Source organism: Trachypithecus francoisi, unplaced genomic scaffold, assembly GCF_009764315.1.
Source record: "Trachypithecus francoisi isolate TF-2019V2 unplaced genomic scaffold, Tfra_2.0 Lachesis_group8, whole genome shotgun sequence".
NCBI classification, from domain to species: domain Eukaryota; kingdom Metazoa; phylum Chordata; class Mammalia; order Primates; family Cercopithecidae; genus Trachypithecus; species Trachypithecus francoisi.
The window spans coordinates 84,042,144-84,063,249 of NW_022681473.1; the positions used below are offsets into that span (position 1 = coordinate 84,042,144).

A 21,106-nucleotide genomic window follows, 5' to 3' on the forward strand; every position below is an offset into this window, starting at 1 on the left:
CATTTCAACAGAAGCAGATTCTTCAATCTGCACTCAGTTAGTTCACACTTGTTTCCACTGGTCCCACAGTTAAAGAGAATTGGCCTTATAGTAAGAGACAGACCACTTTCTCTCTGACCCTCTCTAGCACCTCACTTCAGCTGCATCTGTGCAGGAACTGCTGGGAAAATTGAGACCTGCCTTTTCAATTCAGCTGCATGTGCCTTTACCCTTAAATCTTCAATCAATGACAGGATGGAGGCTACCTGTGAACTCAGGCTGACAACTGTTCTCCCCAGTCCATCACACACATTGCCCTACCTTAGTTCTGCCAATTGCAGTACCTAGGCTGGAGCTACAGTAGACCTCAAATTGGGACCTAAAGCCAGTCTGCATAGGCACTTGGGAATTTTTCGTAGCAGGTGTGGATAAAAAAGTAAATGAATGTGATAATGTGAGAAGAGTGAAAGAGCTTCATTTGATAACTAGACATCTGAAGTGATTTTACTTTTATTTTATTCACTTTAAGCCAATCATGAAATTTCACAGTGATTTCTCAGGTAGGAGCAGAAGGAAGACAGTGTTAAGAATCAATGGGGCTGTGGCCCAGTTGGCCTGAGGAGGTACAGGCAGGGTGGGTCCTCACTGGGGCAGCTGGAGGGGCACAGACTGCCCTGCTAGAAGGTAGATGATGTTATGAGAGTGTGAGAACTGGTATGCAATGTCATCTGCACCTTCCGGCTTGTGCAGCTCAATCTGGCCATCACCTGTGGTGGCCAGTGAGTTGGCACTCAGCTCAGCTGCCTTGGAGACTCCCTTGGCAGAGAAGATGGCCCCCTTTTTCTGCTGCTCAGATTTTTCCACCACGAATCTGGCCCTCTCTGATTCCTGCTGAGCCACTGGTTTCACTCCTACCACTTCTGTGAACTCCTTCCCAAAGGTCAGATGTGTTAAGGATACATCATCCAAGATGAACTCAAAGGTGGTTGCTTAGTCTGTAAGGTCGTTGCTAACCTGCCTTGGAGACCAGCTCTCTCTGGGTGATCAGTTCTCCAGCATCAAAGTAAGCCATCAGTAACATGAGGATATTTTCACATCATCTAGGATGAGCTTAAAGGTGGCTGCTTGCTCCATAAGGTCATTGTTAACCTGCCTGGAGACTAGCTCTCTCTGGGTGATCAGTTCTCCAGTATCAAAGTAAGCAATCAGTAATGCACGGATCTCTTAGTGATGTACAGCAGCACACACTCATCATAGTCCTCTCCAATGCCGGTGAAGATGTGAGGAAGCTGGCTAGTGACAGGCTGGAAGACAATGTGCACTGTAATCTTGACATTCTGTAAATCTTCACTACCAGTGATGACTGGTGTGTTATGTGATCAAGAGTAGCAGTCAATGATAATTGGTTTCTGTACCAATAGGATGAGAAAGTGAGTTCCTTTCCCTACTGCGATGTCCTGTACTCCATGGAATCTGCCAGAGATTTAGCTCTGTGCTCAGTATCCACATAATATAAGGCAGAGCTCACCATGCCTCCTGTAACAGCTAAGACCAGGCTAAACTTGCCAATGGACTCTAATACTTTGGCAGCCATGTTTCCTTCTGCTGGACTCTTTCACAGCCAGCTTCTATTCCCTGTTCTTTAAATTAAGTCAGTTTTTCCTTCATGTATTTTGATGCATGTTTGTTAGATATGAATACATTTATAACTGTTATATTTTCCTGATATATTGACCCTTTTATCGCAACAAAATATCTTTGTCTCTAATAATATTTCTTGTCTTAAAATCTATTTTGTCTGTTATTGATACAGCATCTTACTTTTGCTATTTCAATTTTTTACTTTCAACCTATTTGTGTCTTTGAATGTAAGACACAATAAAAGCAGCATATAGTTGAATCTTGCTTTTTTCCCCCAGTGTGACAATCTCTGCATTTTGATTATGGTGTTAGACTTTTCACACTTAATGTAATTATTTATTAGTTTGATTTATATTTGTCATTTTGCTAATTATTTTCTATATGTCTTATGTCTTTTTTGTTCCTCTGGTCCTCTTTTACTGCCTTCTTTTGTGTTGAACAAATATTTCTTAGAATAATATTTTAATTTCTGTTTATTTTTTAGCCTATATATCATTGAGTCATTTTCTTATTGGTTTGCCTCGGGATTGTAATATGCACCCTAGTTGATCACTTTTACCAACTAAATTCTGGCAAAATGTAGAAGCTTTGCTCCATAAAGTTCCATTCTCTCCCCCTCCTTTGTGCTATTATTGATATCTATCTATCTATCTATCTATCTATAACACCCTTCTCTAAATAAATCCAACAATATATTGTTATATACTTGGTGCTTTATATTACTTTATGACTTTTAAAAAATAAAGAAAATAAAGGAAAATATATTTATAGAACCTCTTATATTAAGTCATATATTTCCCATTTCTGGTGCTTTTCATTTCTTCCTGTGAATTCAAGTTACTCTTTGGTGACATTTCCATTTATTATGGAGGTTGATCGTCCTTTAGTATTCCTTGTAAGGGAGTTCTGCTAGTAACAAACTCATTCAGTCTTCATTTATCTAGAATGTCTTGCCTTTAGTTTTGAGGGATAGTTTTGCTGGATATAGCATTCTTGGCTAACATTTCCTTTCTGGCACTTTGGGTATATCATCTCATTGTCTTCTGGTTTCAAATGTTCAGATGAGAAGTCAACCATTAATCATGCTGATGCTGCCTTGTACGTAATGAGTCGTTTTTCTCTATCTGGTTTCAATATTACCTTTTTCTCTTTCTTTACACTTTCCATAGTTTAACAATGATGTATCTGTTTGTGGACCTCTTTGTATTTATCAAATTTTGACTCATTAGGCTTCTTTGATGTGTAGGTTAATGTTTTTCATCACATTTGGGAAATTTTTGGCCATTATTTCTTCAAATATTTATCCCATACTTTTTTTGTTGTTCTCCCCTCTTTCTGAAGACAACTGTTATACACATGTTAGTAAATACATTGTCCCACTGGTCTCTGAGGTTCTATCCATTTTCTTCTATTTCTCCCACTCTCTTTTTCAGATAGGATAATTTCTATTGATCTATCTTCAAGGTCACTGATACTTTCTTTTGTCTTCTTGAATCTATTGTTGAGCTCCTCTAGTGAGTATTTTATTTAACGTATTGTGCTTTTCAATGCCAAAATTCCAATTTGATTCTTTTTATTATTTCTATTTGCTTATTAAGATTCTCTCTTTGTTGAGTTGTCTTTCCCACTTTTCTTTAACTCTTTACACATAATTCCTTTTAGTTGTTTGAATGTATTATTATAGCTGCTTTGAAGTCTTTCTCTGCTAAATTCAACCTCTAAGGACATAAAGAGAGATAGTTTCCACTGGCTGCCTTTTTTTCTCTGACTATTAATCACACTTGCCTGTTTCTTTGTGTTTCTCATATTTTTGTTGTTCTTGAAAACTGGATTTTTTAAAGAATGTAATGTAGCAACTCTGGATTCTCATTCCTTCATCAATTCTAGGTTATTTGTTGTTGTTTGCTTGCTTCTTTGTTTAGTAACCTGCGGGCTAAATCTGTAGATTATCTTTCCTATGGTGTGTGGCCACTGAGATTTCTGCTTTTTTTGTTATTTATTTTTATTTTTAAGTCTGGCTTCTGAGAGGTCATTCCTATGTGTGCTTAGCTCAGTGGTCAGCAAATGATTGGAAGCAGTTGTGCCTAAGCATCTTGAGCCAATAAATCTTATATTCTCTGCTAGTGGATCTGTGAGTGGTTAGAAAAACAATGCTGTAGAATCCTACTCTTCTTAGCTGATGTTCAGCAGTTTCAAGCATAAACATTGCTAAATGTTTTTATTCAATTTCTAGATACCAGAATGGTTTGTTATTTTTTAAATCAATTTTGTCTAACTTTATAGTTGCTTTTTTTGGGAAGAGAATTTGCTGACTTCTTTGCTCTCCTTTAATGAGGTTTTGTCTTTGCTATAGCTATAAGCTTGAAAGTCTTAAAGTCTCTGCTTAATTCAGCTTAGTGTTTGCTGTGAGCCAGACACAATGCTGGGTTGTGAAGAAGAGTAAATATACAGTTGTTGCTTCCAAGATATCATCCTAGGGAGGGGTAGAGAATGGAACTTAGAAGTAGGTTGAGCAGGTGGGGCTAACATTAGTTGAGAAACTATTTTATGTTAATGCCTGTGCCAGAGGTCTTATATACATTCCTTCATTTAATGATAAAATGAACTAGTGCTTTCTTGACCTACATCTGAAATATGCTTAAGTATTAGGAATTATTTAAAAATAAATTTTATTGGTTTTTAAATTTTATTTTTTATTTTATTTGTTTTATTTTTATAGAGATGGGGTCTCGCTATGTTGTCTAGACTAGTCTCAAACTCTTGGCCTCAGGCAGTCCTCACACCTTGGCATCTCAAAGTGCTCATATTACAAGTGTGAGCCACTGCATCTGGACTGGTTTTTGCTTTAATATAAAAAAGTATAAAGCAGGGGAAAATTGCACACAATCTGATTCTTTACATACTCACTAAAATTAGTTCAAAATAGAAAATTAAAGAGAAAGTACCCTATGAACATGGTTAGAAGTTCTTGGCTGGGCGCGGTGGCTCAAGCCTGTAATCCCAGCACTTTGGGAGGCCGAGACGGGCGGATCACGAGGTCAGGAGATCGAGACCATCCTGGCTAACATGGTGAAACCCCGTCTCTACTAAAAAATACAAAAAACTAGCCGGGCGAGGTGGTGGGCGCCTGTAGTCCCAACTACTTGGGAGGCTGAGGCAGAAGAATGGAGTAAACCTGGGAGGCAGAGCTTGTAGTGAGCTGAGATCTGGCCACTGCACTCCAGCCTGGGCCACAGAGCGAGACTCTGTCTCAAAAAAAAAAGAAGTTCTTAAGAGTAACGAGGTATAAGAAGAAAAGTTAAAGCCCTGCTTGCTTGTCTTTCACTCCAAAGGCAATAATCTTAAACAATTTCTATAAATTTTTCACAGACTTTTTTTCTATACATGTATTAGCATGTATGTATGTGTATATTCTTGCTCATTTATATAATAGGGATTATGTCATAACACTTTCTGTTTTTCACTTTTTACTTTGTCTTGGAGATTTTCTCATATTAGTACATACAGTGAGACTTCCATTTAACAATTGTGCAGTATCCCATCATATGAACGTATCAGTTCAGTATTGATAATTATTTAGGTTGCTTCCAGTTCATGTAATTTGAAAAAGGTTTTCAAGTATGTTTCTACAATACATTATTACAAATAAAATTGCTGGTTTTATATACTTTCTTTGAATAGGAATTGGCAAGCTGTCTTCTGAAAAATTGCATATTTTACTCTTCTGCCGTTTGTTTATGAATGAGCTTCATTCTCCCACGACCCCATCAATCCTCAAAATTCTCAAACCTGATGGGTAAAACAATTGTGTGAATTTTAAAAGCTCACACAGCCTAGAACATATATAAGCAAATAAATAGTGTTTTATACTTTCATACTGTTGATGTTATCATTGGTCAAAATCCATAATAAATTCTTTTGAAAATGACTTTCAGAACAACTTAATATGCTACCTATCTCCAAATCACTTCTTCCTTTCTATTTATACTTTATTTTTGATTCCCAATGATATTCTTCAACTTGAGTAGTGACACAAAGGCTCTGTTTGGGGATTCTCTCTCCTCATTTCAATAATAGCCTTCAATAACTCCTAATAATAATAAAAACAAGACCCATTAAGTAAATTGTGAACATAAGAATTTCTAGAACAATTGTTATTTATATTGATTTGTATCATATAATCAATTCAAAATAAGTGATCTCAATAGAAACTTCAAGACAAGTCCACTCTCACTCAACTCCTGACCCTCTGTATATAAATCTCTCCATATAGAAAAGAATCTTCCAAGACATGCATTTTATGCATAGGGCTTTGAACAAAGGCAGTGTAACGTAATGCCACTCAGTCATATTTTATGGGGTAGGTCTTAAAGATACAACCATGAGCAAAAAGAAGCCTGGTATTTGCTTTAATGCAGCTTACAGTCTAACATGAGATAGAGACATTAATCAAGCAATCATACACACACACACACGATATTTATATATGTGTGTGTATATGTATACACATATACGTACTATATATGTGTGTAAATATATATATAGTGTGTGCATATATACACATACATACATATACACATGTATAATTAAAAACCTAGGTAAATGCTATAAATAAATAAAATAGCTTAATAAAAGGCTACTATATATTAGGCACTGTGATAAGTGCTTTATAGATATTATATCCTACAAGTCTCAACAACTCTTAAGAGGTAGGAATTTATGATTATCACCACCTAACAGATAAGAAGCTAAGAGTCATAGAAGAGAAGGAAATTGCCCAAGCTGCGTACCTAACAAGTGATGGAGGTAGGATTCCTTTCCAGGCAGTCTAATTTTAGTGGCTGTGAGCTTAACCACTGGCTCTACTGCCCTTCTCTCAGAGTGAATGCATTTTAGAAAACTGACCCAGTCCAGGGAGTTCAGGATTGCCTGAGCCAGACCATGCTGGACCTTCTAATCTACATTAAACACATTTGACCTTCATCCCAACACTGATGGGAAGCCATGAAATGATTTTAAACAGGAAACAATAGAATTATATTTAAGATTTGAAAAGATCACTCTTGTGGTAGCTTGGAAAATGGATTAGAAAGGCAAGAGGAAGGGAAGCCAACTAGGAGGTTACTACAAAGTCCAGGTGAGAGACGATGGTAGTTCAGACTACGGATGTGATGATGGAAATCAACATAAATAAATGGATGAATTTGAGAAGAAGCAGAGATAGGACCCTGTGGTATTTTGGAAATGGAAAGAGAGGAGGAGGAAGAAAAATGCTTCCTTTTTGTTTCTGGCTTGTGGCTGAATATTGGTAGTGCCTTTTACTGGGAGTAGTGGCAGTGGCTGAGGACCGAGCTTGGGAGAGGAGAGCTAACACTCCCTGGGAAAGGTTGCATTTGCAATCTTCTTGAAGTTTACAAGTAGGGATGTCAAACAGACAGCTGAATGTCAGTGTCAAGTACAGAGGTGAAGTCCTGGCTGGAGATAAACATGGGGGTTACTTGTGCGTGGCTGATTGGTGGCACTGTGGGGATGAGCACTATCAGCTGGGGAGAAAGCACAAGGCATGGAAGGAAGAAGCCAGGATTATACTTTGAGGATTTCTGACCAAAAAATGGCAGATACAAGAGAGTGAACTGGAAAAGTGGACTGAAAAAAAGTGGTCAAAGCGTATGGTGTGATGCCACATGAGTCAAGGAGGGAGGGAGCTGACAATAGTATCAAATGCCGCTGAGATAACACAATTGTTTTAAATGTCATTTGAATTTAGTGGATGAGGGGCAGCTCTCTGGAGTTTTTTTCCTATGTCCTGTTCCTCTATCACATTAGATAAGTATCAAGTTAGAAAGCAGCAAACTACATTAATTTAACTTTAAGTACAAAGTTAGTTCTGTTCAAAACACTCTGTATACATTGCCTCATTTAGTTATTATATACACTGTAGGATAGATATCAACATTTCAGTTTTACTGATAGACAACAGAGACATTGAGAATTTAAGTAACTTGCCTCAAGTCCTATAGCAAATGAATTTTAATTCAGTTATGTTTGATTCCAAAGCTCTGGCCCTCTCTACTATAGCATGTGATCTCTGTGTTTTAACTACGTTTTATCTTTTTTTTTGGAAGGAGCCCTATACCCAGATGGAACATCTGGAAGGAACAAAAATGATGACATGGTTCCTCCTGGGAAAAACTACACCTACGTCTGGCCGGTGAGAGAAGAATATGCACCTGCTCCAGCCGATGCCAACTGCCTGACTTGGGTGTACCATTCGCACATCGACGCCCCTAAGGACATCTGCTCTGGGCTAATTGGTCCCCTGCTGGTCTGCAAGGAAGGTAAAGAACTTTGTTTCCAGGTAACTAGGGTGTTGAAGTGTGAATAAGATTCAGGTCTTATTTTGCCTACCTCCTTTGCTCCACACAGAATGTGCCTCTTCTTCCAATTTTCTTTAGAAATTCTAACATGGAAGATTAATCTGACACCATAGCAGAGGGCAATAATTCAGATTTTTGTCTAAGAATCATCACAGCATTCTGAGACTTTATAGTTATTTTTTAAAAATGATATTTCATAACACAATGTATAGAAAAGTGAGAAATTTAGTCAAATGACCAGGGATGCCTTTTGCTTCATTATTTCACCCAAATAATCATTTGCTATTTTATACCTTATTATTTGACTTAGCATGTCTATACTTTGTCAATAAAATGAACTCCCTTTAGAGATAGCCAGGCTTCCAAGGATGCGATTATGAAGATTTCTGTTTTATGGCTTTTCTATGGCTCTGTCATTTCTGTTAAAGCCTTTTGCTGATTTTATATTGTGGGTTATCCTTGTAGGTATAGGTCTTCACCGAACTTCACACTTACCTGACACTATTGGAAGGAAGCAAAGCTCATCTTGATTTAGTTCTTTCTCTCTACTCTTTTGAATGTGCCTGATAGGTATCCTGAATAGATATTCAGGGACACGGAATGATGTGGATCGAGAGTTTGTTATAATGTTTACTCTTGTGGATGAGAATCAAAGCTGGTACCTCGATGAAAATATCAAACATTTCTGCACGGACCCTGATTCAGTTGACAAGAAAGATGCTGTTTTCCAGAGGAGTAACAAAATGCATGGTGAGTACCTCCCATGTTCCCAAACATATACCAGGCCTTTTATACTATAAGGTACTACAACGGATACAAAATACACAGAAATGTTGATCTGAGTTTGGCAAGATTTATAACTCAGTGATGACCATGGTTACAAAGTGATACAATACATGGCACATGTTTGAACCTGAAACAATCTGAGGGGGACAAAGCAGTGGATACATGCTAAATTGGGCATGCAGTGTGGACAAAGCCATAGAGCTTTGGAGAAATGGAGGGATCAATGTTATATTGTAATTGGAAAAGAATTGGTGCCTGAGATGAGCCCAGAGCATGGGTGGGCTTAGACTGACTGGAAGGAGAAAGGAGAATGAAATCATCATCCTATAATAATCCTCTGTTTTGCAACATTGTGCTTTATCCAGTAACCATTATCTGAGCCGCTGCTAAATTTTAAGAACTGAATTATACATGGGGTTTAAATAAGCACTATGAATTCATTACATTTCCCAGGCATTCTTTACATCAACAAAATTTATTGAGCCTATACTATACATTGGACTCTGTATTTGTTCAAAATAGTGAACTTCTATAGTTACTTCATTAGTTGAGACAGGGCACTTACTCATGCCTGTTTTGCAAAGCAGTAGCTTAATGTAGCATTTTAAGATTTTCTTAGAGAGTTCTAGTGAACATAAAGGAAACAGTCAACCTACATATCCCATCTTATTTACTGACATATCTTCTCCTTCTATTGCTTGTCTCTCTCTCATAATTGTTCTAACCAAGTTATCCTCAATATAGTCATAAAATCGTAAGAGAAATAGAAGGAGCTGACGATCATCTGACATCTCCATTTTACAGAAGAGAAACTGAGGTCAAGAGACTATCTATGACTTGTTTAAGGTCAAAGTGATCATTAGTGCCCGACAGTTTCCTGAGAGAAGTCCCATAGCAAATAAATATAAATTTGGCCATGTTTTATTCCAAAGCACATCAAGGCATGATTGTCAGTATGTTGACTATTTCCATTGTATTGCATGCCTTCTCTTTTCCTTCTAGTGGTATTTTGGCAACCTTGTGTGTAGTGATTCTAGGAAAATATTTTAGGAGGAAAGGAAGTAAGGGAGAGAAAGAAAGGGGAAGGCAGGGAGGCAGAGAAAACAATGAAGGATGGAGTCAATGAAGACATAAATTCAAATCATTGCTGTGACCAGTTGTAATTCATAACCTTTACAAAATGGGAGTGATGATCTCAAATATTACAGAAAACTACTAACTGTGATTATTTAAGACTCACCTGCCCAAATAATTCCTGTTACTCTGTATTTATTCTTTTGAAGTGAAAATGTCCAACAAAATGAAATGAATTACATAAGCAAACATAGATTACATGTATCATAAAAAGAAGCCTGTCCAGGCACAATGGCTCATGCCTATAATCCCAGCACTTTGAGAAGCAGGTATGGGAGGATTGCTTGAGGCCAGAAGTTCAAAACCAGACTGGACAACATAGGGAGATCTGTTCTCTACAAAAAAAAAAATTCAAACAACAACAAAAAAGTGAGCTGGGCATAGTGGCACATGCCTGTGGTCCTAGCTACTTGTGATGCTGAGGTCAGAGGATTGCATTAGCCCGGGAGTTTGAGGCTGTAGTGAACTAAGTGCCACTGCACCCCAGCCTGGGTGACAGAGCAAGATCCTGTCTCAAAAAACAAAAACAAAAAACCCTAGTCTGTATGCTGAAGTAGATGTGTGTTTGCAAACAATCCTTCAAGACTGGAAAAGGGCCAGGTATGGTGGCTTATGCCTGTAATCCCAGCACTTTGGGAGGCCGAGGTGGGTGGATCACTTGAGGCCAGGAGTTTGAGACCAGCCTGGCCAACATGGCAAAACCTCTCTCTACTAAAAATACAAAAATTAGCTGGGCATGGTGGTGGGCACCTGTAATCTCAGCTACTGGGGAGGCAGAGGCAGGAGAATCTTTTGAACCCAGGAGGCAGAGGTTGTGCCACTGTACCTCAGCCTGGGTGTGACACAGCAAGACTCCATCTCAAAAGAAAAAAAAAAGAGAGAGAGAGCCTGGAAAAGGAGACCTAATCAAGTAAAGAAAAAAATTTTATTAAAAAAAATCTAGCCTATGGAAGATAATTAAGATGTACAAGATTTATTGATCAATTTATTTAAATTTACTAAAATAATTTAGAATTAATTTCAGCAACAATTGCCTTTTAACTCAGTTTGAACTTAAGAAGGGATGTTGTGCCTTTTTAAAGCCCTGAATCAAGTTCTTTTCTGAACTTGGTCAAGTCGCAGCTGCCATTTAGATGGTTTTAAAGTATTTGGTCCTGGACTTACGCCATAAACTTAATAAGATTCTGCCCCAGCAACATGTAGTAAAAACTGTTTTTCTCTTGGCTTTTTAAAGTAAACAAAACAGTTCTCATAAATCCCTTTTAATCAGTTCCTTTTCTTTCTATCTCACTACATGATTTTGACACTTCATTAAGTAGATACTATGTGCCAGTTTTTTTGCTAGGTCCTGATAACTGTTAAGATGAATAAAACAGGGTTTCTAGTTCCAAGGAGCACAAAATCTGGTGGAGACAGCAGATATGCCAGTGAAGGATTAGGACAGAAGGTGACTGAGCCTCCTGTAAATATGAGAAGCACTCTGTTTTCTTCTGATCTCATTATTGCGTTCTCACAGCAGCTCTGAGGCTGTTTTCAGTGTGTGCTGATCTTCGCTTTCATTGAGTGTTTTTTCTGGAAAAAGGCCAATAAAAACATTTCATTTCTCTTTTGGACAATATATATTTCTAAGAGCCAGGTTTTTCTGCACCAAAACCTTACAACAAATGGTCTGCACTGGTTTTCCAGCCATACTCAAGTATGTATTACCAACATTTCTGGTCCTGGTCGCCTCTGCAGGGGAGTCTCTTCCACTAGTGTGTTTCTATTTCCAGCCCTCAATGGATACCTCTTTGGAAACTTCCCTGAGCCTGATATGTGTGTTGGTGAATCTGTGTCCTGGCACCTATTTGGAATGGGGAATGAGATAGACATCCATTCCATCTATTTCTATGGTAACACCTTCATCAGCAGAGGGCATCGGACTGATGTTGTCAACCTGTTCCCAGCCACCTTCCTTACAACAGAAATGATAGCCGAGAATCCTGGGAAGTGGATGATAACCTGCCAGGTCAGCGACCACCTACAAGGTAAAAAGGACAAAGACCAGTTGATATGTTTAGAATGGTACAATAAAACCACACAGTCACCAGTGCTCATCCAATGCCTACTGTTAAATAGAGTCTTGTATGTATTGTATTTAATTAGGTAATAAATATACAGGAAAATATAATGGTCATCTCTTTGATATTCTATCAACAGGTATTTATTGACCACTCTGTATGAAAAAGGTGGAGAAGTGATTAAAACTTGATGAGACCTTCAAGGAACCTATAATCTAGTAGTTAGACATAGTTAGACACTCACAAAATGAATAAAATTTAAGGCAGAATGAGACAAACGCTCTTTGGGGGTTGTAATCACTACTCTGGAGCAATCACATGGGCTTCCTGAGGAGCTGGCTCCTAATATGAGCCTTGAAATATGAGTAGGAACTGAATAAATAAAGGAGGAAAGACTTTCAGATAGAGGAAGCAAAATGAACTGGGAAAAACACATGTTCTCTTTGAGCAACTGTAAGTAGAGTAATAAAGTTTTAGCACTGGAAAGGACTTTCTGAATAATAAGGACCGATCGCCCCTCCAATTATTTAATTTCCTTTTGAACATCTCTTGTGAGTAGTTATAGCAGCTCACCTCATCTCTGGACTGCTCTATTGGAATGTTCTTCCTCAAATTGAGATAAAATCCATTGACCTGTAGCTTCCTTCATGGCCTATCACAGGTGCATGATAAACATTTGTTGGCTTACATGCCTGTTGAATGACCTGGTCCTGGTTTCTTGGGACACCATACACTATGTCCTTTCTTAGCTGGACCATAATGTTCCTTACAGAGAAGTGATGACAGAAGAGCCTGGGGAGGCTCATCAGGCCCCTTAGCAAAGCTAAGGAGGTGGGGCTGTGTGATCCTTAGCTCTTTAGGCATACTAGTGACATAATCAGTGCAGTTATTTAGGAAGATAAATGTATGCATGCAAGAAGGACTTGATAGAGGAATTCTGGTCACTGGATGCTAGTTAAGAAGCATTTGACAGCATTAGAGTTCTAACATATAAAGGGTCTGCCCTCAGATGGTGAAATCAAGACAAAAAAAATATGTTAATGGAATAGACACAGAAGAAACAATGTCTGATTAAATTTGGATACTAACTTCACCTAGTCACTAATAGGTGCAAAGATCCAGCTGCTCAGGGCTGCTTTGATAACACATTCTTGTTCCTGTCCACCTTCCACAGTGAATCATAGCATTAGTCAACTGCAGTATCCCAATTACATTCAACTGAAAAATTAATCAGTTAATATGTACTAGATGCTCTTCTGGAAAAATAAAGATTAACAAGACAAGGTTTGTATTCTCAAAGAGTCTCATGCTGTTAAATCTGGGAAGAAACTGTAGATTTAAAATCAAGGTATTAGCAGCCATTTGAGACTAGTAAGATTGCTAAATTAGCCCAATAGTTGTGGACATAAGCTGGTATTTATACGTTCACTGAAATACAATATTTCTAAATTGCCCATGCCTTCAGAAAAAAGTTATTCTAAAAAATTAGAAAATATATATAATTGGAGGTTTTTTTAACAAGTAGAGACAGAGTCTCACTATGTTGCCCAGGCTGGTCTCAAGCTCCTGGGCCCAAGCAATCCTCCTACCTTAGCCTTTCAAAGCGCTGGGATTATAGGCATGAACCACTGGATCTGTCCCCTATACATTGATTTTAAAATCGGTAGTCCCATAATAGATATATTTTACATTCACATTTTGGTGAATATCTTCCCTATTTTCTATTTCTTAATATGTAAATATGTATGTATTTTGTAAAATGAAATCAGTCTATTGATACCGCACTGTAGCTAACTTTTCTCATTTACAAATATATCAGAAACACATTTTCATGTCGATGAATATAGAGCTTAGGTCATCATTGTTAATACTTTCAGTGTCCATTATAAGGAGATTACAACTTACTAAATCAACACTCCATTGCTTAACGCTTATGTTTCCCACCAATTTTTTTGCTATTATAAACAGTACTGATGACTATTATTTATAGATGTTTGCACTTTTGTCTGAAGATTTCCTTAGAAAAACTCCTAGATTTAGAATTCCTGGGTCAAAGAGTTTGATTTTTTTTTTAAAAGCTATGGACACACATTGCCACATTCTCTTTTGGAAATTGTTATTCTTCTACCCGAAGTGTACGAGTATGGCTCTTTCCCCATTCATCTACCAACCTGAGAATTATTAGTCTTTCTAATCTTTACTAATCAATGAACATAGTATCATTTGAATACTGTTAAGGTTTGAGTACTATTAAGGTTGAACTTTTTTTTTCCGTTTGTTTATTGGTCAATGTTATTGCTTTCGTGAATAAACATTTCTGTTCCTTGCTCATTTTCTACTGGAGATTTACTTGTTTTCATCTTTATTTGTAAAAGTGATTTACATATTAATGTTTTGTCATATGTGTCACAAATATCCCTCCTGTTGCCATTTATCCTTTTTAAAAAAACGTTCTTTATGGTCTAATTTTCTGTACAAAAGTCTAAATGTTCAATAGTCAAATCTATCAATGTTTTCCTCTATGATTCCTTTTGTGACATTTATGCCTCAGCTTGTGGTTTTCCTCTGTTCTGCAGCTGGTATGCTGGGGCAATACAACGTTGCTAACTGCAAAAGTGATATTTTCTACCCCAAGATGAAGGGTCAACAGAGGCGCTACTTTATAGCAGCTGAAAAAATTCTTTGGGATTATGCTCCTCAAGGCTATAACAAATTCAGTGGTCTTCCTCTAAATGCCTCTGGCAGGTAAGCACTCTTTGCTGGTGTTTCTAAGCCTCTGGTCAGAGAAGCATGTGTTAGGCTTTCTTTGTGATCTCATTTGCATTCCAACCACTGCTCTGATGAGCTCATACTGCATGGATGGCATAGTGCTGCAAAAGCACTGCTGAGAACTGGTAGAATATTTCTTGTTTTGTGACTTGCTGGCTAAATCAAAACACTAGATCATTCATTCATTCATTGATCAGAATTTCTTGAGTAGGTACTATGTGCAAACTCCAGTGCAAAGTACTGTTAGAAATCCTTTGACTCCTGATTTGAATGAATCATGTTCTCTCTGCGCTCCCATAGAATATACTATTTAAAAAATTAAATATAGCAATTTATTAGATGGATCTGGACTCCTGTGACTTGTTACTATATAACCATATGCAAAGATGTCTGTGAAGATATTAGAAAATGTACAGTATGATATTAAGAATCCTTTTTTATATTTAAGTGAATGTTTAAAAAATTCTCTTTGTGATCAATCAAACATCATTTGCTTCCTTAATTGTACATTTTATTCATTCATTCATTTATTCATCCATACATTCACTAATTATTCCACCAAACTGATGCACTTGAACCCTGCCTAAAGAATTTGTGTGAACCATATGTGAAAGACTCTGATATCAACATTCTCTGTTGACTAGTATTTCTCCATAAACAGAATAATGAGAATTAGCATTCAAAATTGTCTTAGAGGCCTTGTAGAATTCTGAAGTGCCTTCTGAAATATGAAAGATTAAACTATATTCAATCAATATTTAATGTGATATATGAAAGCACAACGTGCAAGATGACATGAGGGATACAAGGATATCTAAAGCAATAAAAAGCAGAGGGAGAAGTTGGGTTCACAGGAGTAGAGAGGTAACTGCAAGTTACAAATAAGAATGAGGTGAGTTGTCCTGGTAGTGAGTTATCTGGGTGTTCAGAGAGAGCTAAGCTAGTCATAGAGGAAGTGAGACTTCAGCAAGATCTTGAGGAGTGATATAATTTATCTAACTGAATAGGGAAGAAGGGAATTTTAGATGCAGAGGGTGATGCAAAACACCTATGGCATGGGGGGAATGAACAGATGAGACTGCAGTAACAATTTGCATAGAAGAACGGGCATTTGCACAGAGAAATAGAGAATTGGGGTAAACGGGGTATCAATTGCAGAGGTCCTTTAATCTTTTTGAACATTATTTGATTGGCAATTGGAAGCAATTGAAGATTTTGGAGCAGGTAAATGACAATTAAAATTACCATTTTGGAGATTAATATTGTATTAAGTGAAAAAGTAAGTGCAGTCTTGGCCATTAAAACTAATTTGTAATCACAGTCTTGGACATTATGACCATTTGGCTTACTTTTGCACTAATCTAATAGTTGTGTGTATATATGCTGAGAAGAAAAGTAAATGAGCCAGTATCAGATAGAGGATACAGTTCAGAAGTTCATATAATGGGCCACACCCAGTGTGATTAGGACATGAACTGGGGTCATGGTAGTGGGAAGAAAGGAAAAGAAAAGATGCACAAGGAGAGTAGAAAAGGAAGAGTGCCAGAAAATTTTACAAAGTAAGGATGAATGAGTTAAGGGAATGAAGGAGAAAAAGAAAATCTACATGGCTGCAGGAGTGATGGTACCATTAACAGAAATAAGGTAGTATAAAGACAGTATTAGTCAGAATTTATATTCTCATATTCATGACTTGGAAATTTGGCATTTCATGTATATGGTTTATATGGTAGCTCTCCATTAATTACACTATTTGATTGACTAGACACTCCATTTCTTAATAATGCCAGATGTCAAAGAGCTTACTAGATGCAGAGACTATTCATATTAACATCAGCAAGAGAGAGAGGGATGCTTATTCTGCAGAGAAACCGGTTAGCTCTTTGTTACTCTGTAGAACACCATTCTGGGACTCTAATATTGGTAAACAAGGAGTTTACTTGTGCCTGTTTCAGTTGCTGGACCTCTGGGGAAGAAAGTACAATGGCTAAGAGAGAAATGAGCTTGAGTATCATCCAGCCCTTTAGGGCTGGTTGACTATTCCTGGGAACTCTGTCGAAGCCTTTACTGTCTTTTCTGGGGAGAAGGGTGGGTGAGTGGACTAAAAGTGATAGAATGAAGCTCCATAATTAAAGCATTTGGTGGATATGTTGAGAAGTGTCCTCAATCGGGTTCCTATGTCTTTTCAGTGACTCTGATCTCTACTTTACACAAGGGGACAACAGAATAGGAGGAAAATACTGGAAGGTTCGGTATACTGAATTTGTTGATGCAACTTTTACTAAAAGAAAGAGACTGTCTGCTGCAGAAGCCCATCTTGGAATTCTTGGTACAGTAAAACTATCCCCCATGCATTGAATCCAGGGAGATGTTTTAGTGGGGCATATACATCCGCACAGAGTGACTCTTCTGCTCTACTTCTTTCTGTCTCTTTTCATTCTCTTCTCTCTCTTCTACTTGATATTTTTCAGGCCCAGTCATCAAGGCAGAGGTGGGTGATACCCTGTTAGTGACCTTTGCCAACAAAGCTGACAAGGTCTATAGCATTTTGCCCCATGGCGTGATCTATGACAAGGCATCTGATGCAGCCCCAAACCTAGATGGTAAGTCTCACTCTGGACTTAGGGAGCAAACAGGATGGGTTAGCAAAGCACTTAGAAATAAACAGATCTGCTTCAAATCCTGGTCCCTTCCCTTACCTGTCCTGAGTGCTTGGGCAATCACTTAAACTTTCTGAACCTAATTCTCTCCTGTCAAATGCAGATAACAATACTCACCTCATAGGGCTTTGGAAAGGGAGGGAAATAACTTAGGACAAGGTCTGGCCCATAGTAGGTTCTTAGGGAATGTTCATTTCTTTCTTTTTTTCTCAATAATATAGTAAATTGCAAAAGTGAGCTGCTTTCACAATCACTTCTTTTTCTCCAAGATGGAGAGCTTTTCAGTTGCAGGTTGCATAGGATTTTGCAGGTAAAGGCTGAAGGGAAAACCTGATTTCTAATGGTTTGTTGACATCAACATCTTACACATGGTCTTTGCTCTGTATCAAATCAACAAATATATTTATAAAAAATAGTAATATGTGCTTATCATCTGATATGGCCTCTCCCCATCACAGAGTACATGGCACAGGTTCTCTAAATGTAAGAAAGGTAGCTGTTGCCCATTGGCTGTGGGAACTCTAATCCATTCATGATACTGCTCTTGGGAAACTTCTAGTTCCTTGGTACTCATCCCTGTCACTGCAGCAGACACCCTGGATTCCTGGGATACTCTTAACACTCGAGTGTGATGCCAGTTGAGAATAGGTTTTGTGGTGATGGTGAGGGGACAGAGGAGAAAGGAATGGAAGAGAATTCCCTCTCCCTGGACCCATCCTCACCCTCTCTTGCTGCGGTAACAATTCCTATACCTGTCCTCTCCTCCTTCGTCAAAATACTCAAAATGGCTGGGTGCAGTGGGTCATGCTTGTAAGCCCAGCAATTTGGAAGGCTAAGGCAAGAGGATCTCTTGAGCCTGGGAATTCAAGATTACAGTTATAATCATGCCAGTGTACTCCAGCCTGGATGACACAGCAAGACCCTGTCTCTTAAAAAAATAAAAGAAAAAAAATGCTCAGAATGATTGTGTGTTTGTGTGTGCAGAAAGAACACTAGAACAGACAAAATGCTTGTGAACTCAGCAAACATATTCGGCACCTTTTTGCAGAGCACTGGATAAAATGCAGAGTGAGCCTCTGGCCTTGTCTAGTAGGAAAGATTCAATGTGTTTTTTGGCAGTATGGTGTAAGGGTTAAGTTCACAGTCTTTGGAATCAGACAAAAACTGAGTTTGAATCCCAGATTTGCATTTATCGTCTTTGTAACCTTGGGCATTCACTAAACTCCTCTATCTTGTAGTTATTTGGATGATTTCAGAGTTCAGTCTCCTATATTTCAAACTCTTTAAAGATAGGTTTCTTGCTTAATTCTTTTGGGTATCTTCTGCAAGACCAAGTATAATATATTCTACATAGAAAGCATTCCAGTGATATTTTATGAATTTTCACTAATTGTTGAATGGGCCACTATCAGTCTTTTAATATTTGTTAAGGCTGGCATTTGAGTCAGAAACTGTATGGGATTTATTAAGAAGATAATCCTTTGATTTAAACTTTCACCTCAATAAGCCAGCAGACTGTGGCAGTGGCCTCCTCTGGTAGGATACACAAGAGAAAAACACTCTCCTGGTACAAAATTCTTCATCATCAGAGGGAGACACCCAGGGTTGGAAGACCCAGTCTGACCAATATAATGTTCTTGCCTGTTGCTTTGAATAATTGTTTTGTTTATATCCTCAGGATTTGTGAAACCAGGGGCGCATGTTAAACCAGGTGAAACCTTCACATACAAGTGGACAGTGCCTGAGAGCGTAAGCCCAGCTGATGGTGATCCTCCCTGTCTGACCTATCTTTACTTCTCAGCAGTTGATCCAATTAAGGACACCAGCTCTGGCCTGGTAGGGCCTTTGCTAGTCTGTAAAAAGGGCATCCTCAATGCTGATGGGACACAGGTAGGTAGGCCATTGAGTGTCACCAGTTCTTCTCAGGGCTGTATGTGGGAGAGATCCGCAACAGAGCTAGAGATGAGACAGGAATAGTCAGTTACAAAAAGCGATTTATCTTTCTGCCTCTTGAAGTAGACTTCTACATAATGGAGATTTTATTTTATTATCTGGTGAAAATTTAAGATCTAAATTTGTAGTTACAAATGCCCACTCAGGAACCTAGAATCTCCGCTTGTTGTGGTTAGGATTTGGCAGGCCTCTTTTTCTGTGTGCTGCTTTTATTACAGAATCTTTAGAGATCCACATGGGACACTAATTGGAATTATCTTCTTGAACAAGGTTTCTCAAACTTAGCCACCATCAGAAATACTTGGGGACCATTTAAACATCCATTATTCAGATACTACAGACTAATTAAATCAGAATCTCCAGATGATTCCAATGTGCAGCCAAGGTTGAGAAGGAACAAGCAAGCATTTAGATGACTCTTGCAAGTCCCAACTTACAGATTTGAATGGATCAACTGATTAGTGTAGTGAAGCAGAGCCTTTCAAGCTATGTCTACATGATATTAAACATATTGATGAAAAGAGAAAAATACAGTCATTTAACCATCTATTTTATCCATCAGAAATAGCAAGGACATTTATTTAAATGGTATATTTTATAATTTTTGGCATTGTGCAACTCCACTTCTGGACTCAAAAGAATTTCCAGATTTAAAAAACACAAAATATCTCGATCCTATTTGGATTTTCCTTTTTCTACGTGAAGGAACAATCCCAGAAATGTCTACTGCATGTGTTATAAGACAATGTTTATACTGTGCCTCAACAAGCACACAAGGCAAAGCAGAATGATTATCCATATTTTAAAGCTGAAGAGGCTCAGAGACATTGAGTGGAATTCCAGGAAATACACCTAGTAAGTAGTGAAAGTTGGCAGTAAAACACAGGACCTTGAACATCCAGCTCTGTCCTTTTTCCAATGCATCCTCTCGCTTCCTCTCAGCTAAATACCTAAGCCAAGGAGATTAAGTGCCAGAAAATGTTTGAAAGGTAGTTCTGATTTTGCCTCTGCTGTATCCATTTAATAGTACCTTTGAGGTTTGCTGGAAGCACCTCATAGTCTGTGGGAGTTGTTGCCTAAGCCAAATACTATTCATGGTCAGTCCACTTACACAAAATTCATGAAAAAAAAAAAGTAACCTGAAACATCCTATACCCATAACTTGGCTGAGAGAGAAAACCATTTGGCCAGATGGAAAGGTTTGTTCAATTCAAGAGTTATTACTTATGAAATACCTACTATGTGCCAGGCCCTCTATAAGCAAAATGGTCAGTCCTCTTCTAGGCATGTGGAGAGATGAAAATAGAAAGAAGTGTTTGCATCTCTTTGCAGTAAATTGTCATAAATTCTCGCAGTGGTGAATGGTCAGGTGACAGAATGTCGTTTACTAAGACCCCTGGTCCTCCACAATAACCATTCAGTCAAACTCCCTACTCCCACGCTGTTTCTTTCTTTGAATCTACCTCTCTATATATCTCACACTTAAAAAAAAAAATCTGACTTATGAAAAAGTAGAAAAAATTTGCAAAGAATCCTCATATACCCTTTACCTAGATTCATTAACATTTGATCTCATTTGCTTTATTATTATCTCTTTTTGTTTTTATGGGTTTTCTTCTGAACTGTTTGAGAGTAGGTTGCAGACATAATATCTTTCAGTGTGTGTTTCCTAAAAACAAGGACTCTCTCTGACATAAACAAAGTAAAATTATCTGAGTCAGAAAATTGACCTTAACATTGTCAAATC

General features: G+C 37.9%; 1 protein-coding gene and 1 pseudogene across 2 annotated transcripts in view; one reads left to right on the forward strand and one right to left on the reverse strand.

Annotated features, from left to right (window-relative positions):
• HEPHL1 (hephaestin like 1) overlaps window positions 1-21,106 on the forward strand; it is a 79,612-nt gene that overhangs the window by 28,717 nt on the left and 29,789 nt on the right. For both annotated transcript variants that reach the window (XM_033207843.1, XM_033207844.1), the window contains exons 3-9: window positions 7,746-7,958; window positions 8,568-8,747; window positions 11,690-11,944; window positions 14,554-14,722; window positions 16,936-17,075; window positions 17,218-17,349; window positions 19,085-19,296. In XM_033207843.1, the coding sequence (XP_033063734.1) occupies window positions 7,746-7,958; window positions 8,568-8,747; window positions 11,690-11,944; window positions 14,554-14,722; window positions 16,936-17,075; window positions 17,218-17,349; window positions 19,085-19,296 (1,301 nt within the window). The remainder of the gene's footprint in view (window positions 1-7,745; window positions 7,959-8,567; window positions 8,748-11,689; window positions 11,945-14,553; window positions 14,723-16,935; window positions 17,076-17,217; window positions 17,350-19,084; window positions 19,297-21,106) is intronic.
• On the reverse strand, window positions 536-1,573 carry LOC117081650 (annotated as a pseudogene).